The sequence below is a fragment of the Fistularia commersonii genome, chromosome 2 (assembly GCF_037954325.1).
Source record: "Fistularia commersonii isolate RoL2024-O1a breed Wild chromosome 2, RoL_Fcom_v1.0, whole genome shotgun sequence".
Classification (NCBI taxonomy): domain Eukaryota; kingdom Metazoa; phylum Chordata; class Actinopteri; order Syngnathiformes; family Fistulariidae; genus Fistularia; species Fistularia commersonii.
This window is the reverse complement of record NC_141285.1, coordinates 15,732,954-15,743,266: the sequence shown is the minus strand read 5'-3', so window position 1 is coordinate 15,743,266 and position 10,313 is coordinate 15,732,954. Positions and strand designations below refer to the sequence as shown.

The 10,313-nt window shown below is 40.5% G+C and overlaps 1 protein-coding gene across 1 annotated transcript; it reads left to right on the top strand.

The window, feature by feature from the left end:
* Positions 1 to 2,069: 2,069 nt before the first annotated feature.
* alox5a (arachidonate 5-lipoxygenase a) lies at positions 2,070 to 9,882 on the top strand. Its single transcript, XM_086161930.1, has 14 exons — positions 2,070 to 2,377; positions 3,935 to 4,133; positions 4,218 to 4,299; positions 4,377 to 4,499; positions 4,918 to 5,051; positions 5,218 to 5,390; positions 5,505 to 5,651; positions 6,029 to 6,232; positions 6,306 to 6,392; positions 7,136 to 7,314; positions 7,456 to 7,577; positions 8,352 to 8,452; positions 9,287 to 9,457; positions 9,538 to 9,882. Exons 1-14 carry the CDS (start codon positions 2,228 to 2,230, stop codon positions 9,715 to 9,717), a joined length of 2,052 nt encoding a protein of 683 aa, XP_086018056.1. The 5' UTR covers positions 2,070 to 2,227; the 3' UTR covers positions 9,718 to 9,882.
* Positions 9,883 to 10,313: the final 431 nt, after the last annotated feature.

Sequence of the window (10,313 nt, the reverse complement as noted above, 5' to 3'; positions counted from 1 at the left end):
TTAACCTTGGGATGTACTTGCTGTCTCATTCATCTGGAAATTGGGATGTCATCTGGGTACATGGTTTCTCATATTTGCCCCTGTACTGTGCCTACAAAAGTGCTACCAGTTTGGGCTTCCACTGTTGACCAATCATCGGGATCATCTTTCAACATGTATGGCTCATGAAACTGTGAATAAGAGGTGGGAGCACAACACCTGTTTCTTCACAGCCCTGTTTTTCCTTGCGCTTTGTCCTTTGTGTTCATAGGTGTTTTTTGTTTTCTGAACTTTTCCCCCTCATGACCATCTTCATTGTCATCAACTTCAATAATCAGCTCCTTATCTTTCTCTTCCTCTCTGTCTTTTCTGGCGCATGAGTCTTGACAAGAGCTGGGGCTGCTTCCTTCTTTGTCTGGTGCCTCAAATCTTGGTGTTGAAGCCTCTGGCTACTTGTGGATAGTCTTTTGGGGATCCTCTAGGTGTTGTTATTATTGTCCAGCTGCATTGCCTGTGAGAGCATCAATCATCCTTGTGTTGACCAGCGTGGCTGGTTTTTCTTCATACTGAAACAACACACCAATGAGGGTTACTATTGGGGCTGGGACACTCCCCCCTCTTTGAGCAGAGGAATTGTAAAGGAGTGGTCAAGCCGCCTCATCCTGTAACTTCCTTAAATATGAATACAGACTCACGGTCTGTAGTTCTCTCATTCCCCTGTCCTTGGCCTTGTTTCTTTTGACAGCTGCTGACATGGCCCCACATTTCCAGTCTGCTTCCTTGTGATTCCTCTCAATTTTATGTCCTTCTTTTTTCCCCATACTCCCTAACCCAAATGTTTCCATACTAAATGTCTGCATAAAATCTCTGACTGGTTGGGGAGGGACCCGAAAAGCGGAACTTCCCAAGAACCCCTCCCTATTCAGTCATCCACCTACTCGTTGAACCTTTTTTCCACCTTTGTCCCTTGAGTCTCTCCTTTTTCCTATCTTGTTAAAGTCATCCTTTACCAATTTAAACAGATTTACTAAATTTTTGCTCTCTGGTAATTCTGGAGCTTTACTAACCATGATAACCCACATGAATACTCAGCCACTGCCCCAGGCTAAACGTTATCTTGTGAACACTAATGCTTCCTCCAAGACTGCTTGTCACTCTTATCCACCCTTCATTTCCTCCTTGAGAATATGGAACCACTTTGGTGGTTTTGGTGGTGAAAAGCAGGTTTCATCGACTTGCCACTATGTTGCACCTGTTTTCTTCCTCAATTTTGTCGGTTCGGAAAGTTCACATCGTCAGTCATAGCCACAGAATCATCCTGCCAGCTCTGTCTTCCTACCCGAACCATAAATTTTGCACCTTTTGTGGAAATCCTCAGCTCATCCCTGAGCCATTTAAATGAGTATTTCCAATGTGCAGAATTGGATATAACAGGTTTCTGCTTAGTTTTGATCGGGGCCTGGGGGATGAGAAAAAGTGGAGAGGAGCTTCCAATCTTCCCTTGAGATCATATCGGGTCACCAAATGTTGTGTTCCTAAAAAGATCTCAAAAAAACAAACAATTTTCAATTGTATCAGGCCTCGGTTTAGTTCGTTTTCAGGCATTATTACAATCATGTATGAATTAGTTGTTATTGATAATCCTTCTGACAGGACGCACTCACTAGACAACTCATGGAGAAGCACCCCATTACTTTCACACCCTCTGCGTGTGAAAATTTCTTTTAGTATTCTCTGTGATGATCCTCTTCTTAACCTCCTCCTCCTCCTCCTCCTTCTCTTTCTCCTCCTCCTCCTCCTTTACGCTTTTCCCTTCAGGGGTTGACTGTTATTTGATCATCTGACAGAAGGTTGTTGCCTCTTCAATGACAGGATTCTTTGAGGACAAGTCCTGCATGAACTTGTTTTGATTCATCTGGAATTTTATTAACAGCTTTAAATTGCATCTGTTTTTCTGTTTATAAGGTTTGGCCCTTTTTTTTGCCAAATTGTCTGCTTGGGCATGCACAGCTGTTTTTTCATCATCTTGTTTGCATAATTGTCTTAGTTTAACTATTTCCTAACAGAGACCAGTAGAGTGGGAAGTCAACATCAGTGGCAGACGGTCTTCTGCAAGAGAAACTCCTGCATGCTAAATTTTTGAGGCATACTTATTTTTTAGCAGAAAATAGTGTTTTATTTTGTGGAAATTTCAGTATTTTTAGTGTGTGTGAACATTTTGGAGTCCTGTTTATCCTCTGTTGCCGACATGCTATTGTACACAGTAACGGTTTCCACAGGGAGCCAGTGGTTTGCAGGAACGGACAACTATATCTACATCACTCTCGTTGGAACGGAGCGATGCAGTGCAAGAACTCTGCTGGACAAACCTCTTTACAATGACTTTGAGAGGGGTTCGGTAAGTGAGTCATTTGGGGATAAAGATAAAAAATCCTGGTGATAAAAATGAAGAAGTAAGAAACGGGGCAGCAATAAAATTTGTTTAGTTGTTCAAAACATTCAGGAGCACAGTGTGCCTAGGCTTTATTAGAACATTCACACTTTTTGTCCGCATGACAACTTGCATTGGCATTGTGTTGGCATACTGCAATGTACACAGATTGCACTTGTGAACTGTGCTTCCTGTTTCTCCAAATAATATCAACTGTAAATAAATGTGACGGGTGGACAGATTCCTACCAGCATAGCATGAAGATAGACTTGTTTGCGTGGCAAGTTCTACAGAGCTGACAACTGAGATAAAACATAATTGGGTACTCATGCATTGAATAGATAAAAACAGGATTGATCGTTTGGTATTGTTTAAAAAGAAATAATCAAATCCTAAAGCAAATGATTTTTTTAAAGCAATGCTAGAAAATGCTCATGACTTGCCAAAGAATGTTACTACATGAGAGAACATTGAAACTAACATTGAAACTAATAGAAATAAAATAGATAAACATTTGTTTTAACTGAAAGTAATTAAGTCAGACTAAGAGGCAGTTATGAATAAAAGTGGTTGGATTTCCACCGGGAGAAAAGGCTGATATATTGTAATATGAGCATAGTTATCATGACACCACTATTATTCAACTGAAAGCCTATTCTTTAGAAGTACAAATTCTGCACCTTTTGTGGAAATCCCCACCTTGTCCCTGAGCCATTTAAATTAGTATATCCAATGTGCAGAATTGGATATAATAGGTTTCTGCTCTGCTTTAATCGGGGCATGATGGATGAGAAAAAGTGGAGAGGAGCTCCCAGTCTTCCCTTGAGATCAGGTCAGGGACACCAATTTTGTGTTGTTAAGATCTCAAAATAAACAGCACTTGTCAACTGAATCAGACCTCAGTTTAGTTAGTTTTCTGGCACAACAATAATAATTTATAGATCACTCAGGGGAAATTCCTCCTTTGCATTTAACCTATCATGGATGAACCTTGACCATGAGTTGGCTGCGGTCTATCAGCACCAGGGGAGCAGTCAGGGGTTCAGTGTCTTGCTCAACAACAGTACGACACACTGGGAGGAGCTGGGAATCGAAGCAGGAATGGTGTAAGGACGCTCGCTCTACCTTCTGCACCACACCACGACAAGTTACGATCATGCATCCATCGTTTATCAACAAACCTTCTAACAGGACATGTTCACTAGACATCCAGAACTTTCACGGCCTCCGCTTGTGAAAATTTATTTTAGAATTCTCTTCGATCTTGATCTTGATTGGTTCTTGATTATCTGAGGGTGGGGGGGGGGGGGGGGGGGTCATATATTCACTATTCACTATTATTCAAGTCAACTAGACAACGTAGAAAAACATGCCGAATATGTTTTCTGGTACTCTGGGGCTCAATTGTCTAGAAAAGGGAAACTTTTCTTTTATGTATGGTTAAAAAGCAAGAAAGGCACTATTAAAAAGAAAACTGACAACACACCTGTCTCAGTTGTCCCAAAACCCATTTTTTCTGTATAGGTGGACTCGTACGCAATGAGTGTCCAGGAAAACCTGGGTGATATTGTCCTGGTGAAGATTGAAAAGAGGAAATACTGGGTGCAGGATGACTGGTACTGCAGGTACATCACAGTTAAGACTCCAGGCGGAGACTTCTTAGAGTTTCCCTGTTTCAGATGGCTGGTGAATGATGAGGAAGTGGTGCTGCGGGATGGAAGAGGTAATCATCTGCTAATTTTGCTCGCCACAAAACACTAAATGTTTTTGGTCAAACAAGTGTGTTTCTTCACCCTCACTGTTTTAGCGCATCTGCCTGAGGATGATAAAAGTAGCCTGGTCAAGCAACACAGGAAATCAGAACTGGAAATGAGGCGCAAAATTTACAGGCATGTTAAATTATCACATGTACTGTTTTGTTGAGAGTGAAAGGCTGATCTCCCACCGCCCTGCTGTGTCTTTACAGATGGAAAGAGTGGCAGCCAGGCTTTCCTATGAGCATAGACGCTGCTAGACACCAGGATTTGCCACGGAACATCCAGTTTGACACGGAAAAAGGAGTGGATTTCGTGCTGAACTACACCAAAGCGTATGTTCCCCTTTTGCTATATGTTTATAAAACCATGAAAAGTCAGCTCTGAAGGCCGATGATTGTCCCCCTGTGCACAACAGACAGCTGAGAACAGAGGTAGTATTGTATGTTTATAACCTTAGTTATTTGCATTTTCTTCATGTATGCCTGATCGCTTGCACACAGAGGCACAAAAGGCATTTCATTACACTTCAAAATGATTTTATTATTTATGATTTTGATAGGAAAAATAGTTGATTTTTGCTTATAATTCTCTTCTCACTAAAGAAACATGACCGATAACCCCCCCACAAAAATAGCCCATTTTGTTCCAAAGCTAACATGAGTTGCAGGAATATATGACATTAAAATGAATTTTGATCTGGGATGTTGTGGATTCCAAGGATGGCAACTATGATAACCATGAATTTTTCAGAATGGAGAACCTGCTTCTGAACCAATTTTTACACATGTTTCAAACATCCTGGAGCAATTTCACTGATTTTGAGAGCCTCTATGTGAGAATCAATGGCACAGGCCCAGGATTAAAAATGAAAACCACAATAACAGGTGAGCAACAACTATGGCATATCATATTATTTTGAATTACATTATATTATATTACATACAGAGAATAAGGTTAGACGGAGCAGGTTGATTCAGTGTGGTGATCCGTGAAGGGAAAAGCCAAAAGGAATAAACAGCCATTATGTTACATTTTGTGATATTTTTCCAGACTATGTTATCCAACACTGGAAAGAAGATTTCATTTTCGGGTACCAGTTCCTAAATGGTTGCAACCCAGTAGTGATACAAAAATGCACTGAACTTCCTGAAAAATTTCCCGTCACCACTGAAATGGTTTCTGTCAGCCTGGAGAGAGAGTTGACTCTGGAGGAGGAAATAAAGGTAAACATAATTTTTTTAATGTAATTCTATTCAACTATTTTCTCCCATCACAATATGTTTACTCAAATCTTTTAGCAATAATGTTTAACTGGTGTATATGTCTTTTGGTTCTAGGCAGGCAACATCTATATAGCAGACTATGAAGTGTTAGACGGTATCATGCCAAATAAGACAGACCCGTGCACACAGCAGTATATGATCGCTCCCATCTGTCTGTTCTACAAGAACAGGCAAAATAAGATCATGCCTATAGCCATACAGGTAGGTGATTTGGAAGATGGGATGGGTTATTCAAACATGGCATTTGCTGGGTGTTGATGGGTTCTGACCAGAGGTTGTTTACCAAAGTGATAAAGATAACTATACCTTTGAAATAATTTGAAAAAAAAAAAGTCACAAAGAAATCAATCAAATTTGTGAAATGGTGAGGAAAATGGAGAAAAATATCAGTTAGCCATAACTGTCACACTTTCACTGGAGGGTCGGAGCAGAGCGAATATGAAATGTTATCACTCTGTCTCACCCCCATCTGCTTTGAGAAATGACAAGTGTGTCTCACCCTCCTCTTCATGATGAAAAAGCTCTTTAACAGCTATCATGTCAAAAGAGAAACAAGACTCCTCCTCTGTCTTTCCCAGCTTAGACAGTCTCCGGGCCCTGATAATCCGATCTTCCTGCCCACCGATGGTCAATATGACTGGCTGATGGCGAAGATCTGGGCTCGCTCATCCGACTTCCAGCACCACCAGACCGTCACACATCTTTTCAGAACTCATCTGATCTCAGAGGTGTTTGCTGTTGCCATGTACAGGCAGCTCCCTGCTGTCCACCCCTTATACAAGGTAAAAAAAAAAACTACATGATATTATTAGTTGCATGACAAATGAGCTAACTGGATTGTGTGCCCTCCTTCAGTTGCTTATCCCCCACATCCGTTTCACCATCGCTATTAACACCAAGGCCAGAGAAACGCTCATCTGTGAGGGCGGCATTTTTGACAAGGTGGGTTCCTTAAGTGCATATAATTGAATTCATGTCTTCTCATGAAAAAATAAGTTAAAAAAAAAGGGACATTCTAAATGGATGAGAAAGACAGTGATGAAAGTGCTGCAGATCCTACAGAGCAAGCGGCAATTTATGCCATTCATTGATTCGTTCATTCGTTCATTATCTATACCCCTTCTGCACTCGGGCTGCAGGGGTCCTTCGACCTATCCAAGCTGTCATCCGGCGAGAGGCGGGTTTCCCCTGGACTTTGTGCAGGGCCATCAAAAGGCCACATATAGAGGCGTAATATCATTCTCTTTCTCATTGGAGACCAGTATAGATGTTCATTCATTCACTCTCTCATAGACAAGCTTGGGCAATTTAGACTCTCTAATTTACATATACATTTTTTTTCAATGTGGGGAGAAACTCCCGCAGACACACAAAAACTCCACAGAGAGCCCCCTTTAGGGATTGCTGTGAGGCTGCAGCTTCCTGGCCATATACAAATAAATACATAAAATCTAAAAATGGCATTAAACAGACAAAACAAACAAAAAAAAGAGTAATTTGAAAATGACTTGTTATTTTCCATGTAGGAGAAGTGTGTTAAGTCAGGCTTGGACAATAAGCCTGACACTAAATAAAAAAATGTACTACTTTAATAATGTTGTTGTAATAAATAATTTACTTAAATATCTCCGACAGGTTCTGAGAAGAACAAAAACACAATTCCATTTTTTTTTCTTTTCATCCAGGCAAATGCAACAGGTGGAGGTGGTCACATTCAGCTGGTGCAAAAAGCCATGAAGAGATTGACCTTCAAGTCTCTGTGTTTCCCTGATATGATTAAGTCCCGGGGAATGGACAACAAAGAAGAATTGCCCACCTACTTCTACAGAGATGATGGCTACAAAGTGTGGGAGGCTACTAAAAGGTGACACAATGAATCGAAATTATCACCGAGATGCAGACAGTAGTTAGTGCGTGACAGATTTCAAAGGGGAGGAAGTTTCTGATTTGTTTTTTTTCGATCATTTTATGTGACTGCTGTCTCTTTTTTTCCCGTCTTTGATAGCTTTGTGTCTGATGTGGTGCATATTTACTACACCAGTGATGAGAAAGTGCAGGGGGATGAAGAAATCCAGGCCTTCATCAAAGATGTGTGCTGCTTTGGTATTCAAGACATGGATAGCTGCGGTGGGTACACATTTAAAAGGAACTCATTTGAAAACCCTCCCTTTCAGCTCCTTGAAATAAAGTGTCTTTTAATTGGTTAATCTTCCCACATAATGATGTAATTTTATTTGATTTGTGATAATTTTTTTCATAGGTTTTTTTTAAATACGACATATAGTAATGGGGATGTATGGGCATTGTTCTTACTACGGACCTGGTTCTTTTGAAATCACAAATTTACTTGAAGAACTCTATATTGATATTTATGAATATACAAGTAGGACTTTTAATTAAGTGCTTTACAAGCTAATGCCACTGGTAATTTTAGGAAAGTTAGAAATTCTGTCATCTATAAGTGATTATGTTTATCTTAAGTGCTCATTGATGTCTTGCTGCAAAACAAAAACGTTTATTAGAAAATCCTACTTTGGAAACATCACCTTTTTTCTAGGGCATTTTTTTTTTTCAAAGTGCAATACAAAAGTATCTGGTTTGGTTAAAAATAGCACACTTTAAATTTGGCCAGTCTACTTGAAATGGGTCAGACAGGGAAAAGACAATGTTAGAAATTCACTTTTTTCCCTTGATTGATACTTCGACATATCATGACAGGACACCACTGGTCTGTTTTGAGACAATTGAAATAACTCCTCTGCATTTCACTACTACCTGTTTGACTTCATTATTCAAAGATGTTTTTCTTGCTCAGGAGCTATAGCAATTCAAAAAAGGTGTTTTTTTGTTTTGTAAAAGATTAAATTCAGTTCTTCTGTCTACCTGCCAACCTCTTTGCAGGGTTCCCCAAGTCGCTAAAAACGAGAGAGGAACTGATCGAGTATCTGACCACCATCGTGTTCACTGCTTCAGCACAACACGCTGCCGTCAACTTTGGACAAGTAAGTAATTCATCTGCTTTTATTAATATAAATGATAGCGGTGGCTGAGAAGTAAGTTGTCAAAGTGTTAAATATGTTGACTGGGCAAGGAACCATCTATTACACAGTATTTACAGTATAAATGCATTTAGACAATAAGAAACATGTTCACCCTGCAATTGTGAATGGTTAATGGTGGCTTACATGCATTGTGCACACTGGACACAAGCAGCTCAGGCTGGCAAAAGTTTGGGTTAGTCATTGGATCACTCGAGGACATTTTTTCAAGACATAGTCAAATTACTGGTTAAATGACAGATTCCTACACAAGATAATGAAAAGGCTCGTCACAATTCTTTCATGTGAGATAAAAATTAAGGAACAAATGCAGAAAGAAAAAAGAGAGAGATCTGACTATGGCTTTTTGCTGGTGCAGTGATCTTTGGTGGCAGCAGCCTTGGGACAATTGAAAACTAACGTACCTCCAAAGTAAGATTTACCGCCCCCCAAAATAAAATGAATATATATCAAATGGCAAGGATAGAATTTTACCATCAGTCTATCTGGGGGTTCTGCAAAGGCTGCTTTGAACAATAGCTGATGTAATGATACATTAATAGTATTTGACTAACATTGTTTAACATTTATGGACCACAGAGTCAAGAGTTGTTCCAAAATAAGGATACAGGAAATAAATTAGGGGGGTGTATTTTCATTTATAGTGTCCCATTACTGTTACTTACTATGAAATAGTGGAGTTATATTACTACCTGCAGTTGAGTCCCTTGAGACAATTTCACATGCACATGCAGTTGCGCTTATACTGTAATTTTCCTTTAAACATGCTTTGTATAGTATGACTGGTGTTCTTGGATTCCCAACGCTCCCTCCACCATGCGAAGACCCCCTCCCATCAAGAAAGGTTTGGTCGATATGCAGTGGATCATCGAAAGCCTCCCTGACCGCGGGCGCTCCAGCTGGCACTTGGGGGCTGTTTGGGCCCTAAGTCAGTTTGATGAAAATGAGGTGTGGAAAATATCCAAATGTGGGCATAGTGACAGAAATTCATGATTTCCCATGACGACTCTCCTTTGCCTTCCCTGCAGTTGTACCTGGGAATGTATCCTGATGAGCACTTCACCGAGATGCCAGTGAAGGAAGCAATGGAGAAGTTCAGGCAGCAGCTGACAGAGATAACTGGGACCATCAAGAGGAGAAATGAAGATAAGAAGCTGCCATATTACAACATGTCCCCTGACAGAATTCCTAACAGCGTTGCAGTGTGAGGGACATATGGAGTTCTGCTGAATTGGTGCTGAACTGTTTGAATAAGACTACCCATCCAAGGTCATTTTAATACATAATTTATAGGACTGCCAATTTAGCTGATTACTAAGCAACATGTTAGCCTGCTGTCGCTTTTATAGGTGATTATTTCAGACATTATTGGATTGAGCTTCCTATTAAAATGTTATCTGAATCTGCATGCATGGTTATCTTTTCTTCACAAAATACATGCAATGTAGCCAGGCGGGAAAAGCCCATTATACACATTTCCTATAATTATTGTGTTTCCTGTCAAAGACATCAAATGGTGCAACCATGTAGATAACTTTAATCTGTTACTTAAAGTAATATCAGACCAAAGTGAACAGGAGTTCCATGGAGTGATTAAACTCCACAGCTAACTCCATGGTGGCGCTGAGCAAGCTCCATGATGTCACCCCCTGATGCCGTTGTGATCGCAGCTGGCGACTTCAACCAGTGAAGCCTGCAAACCGTGTACCATAAACATGTGTACATTCCCACCCGGGGCAAGAACTGTGGTGCGTACACGGCCGCACCCCACCCCACTTTGGATAGTCAGGCCTCATCTCTCGCC

Excerpts from the sequence above, each read along its gene's own strand:
- alox5a (XM_086161930.1), top strand. The coding sequence starts at position 2,228 with ATGCTATTGTACACAGTAACGGTTTCCACAGGGAGCCAGTGGTTTGCA. Across the intron at positions 4,500-4,917 it reads GTGCTGAACTACACCAAAGC|AATGGAGAACCTGCTTCTGA; the intron begins GTATGTTCCCCT and ends TGAATTTTTCAG. Across the intron at positions 7,578-8,351 it reads TCAAGACATGGATAGCTGCG|GGTTCCCCAAGTCGCTAAAA; the intron begins GTGGGTACACAT and ends ACCTCTTTGCAG.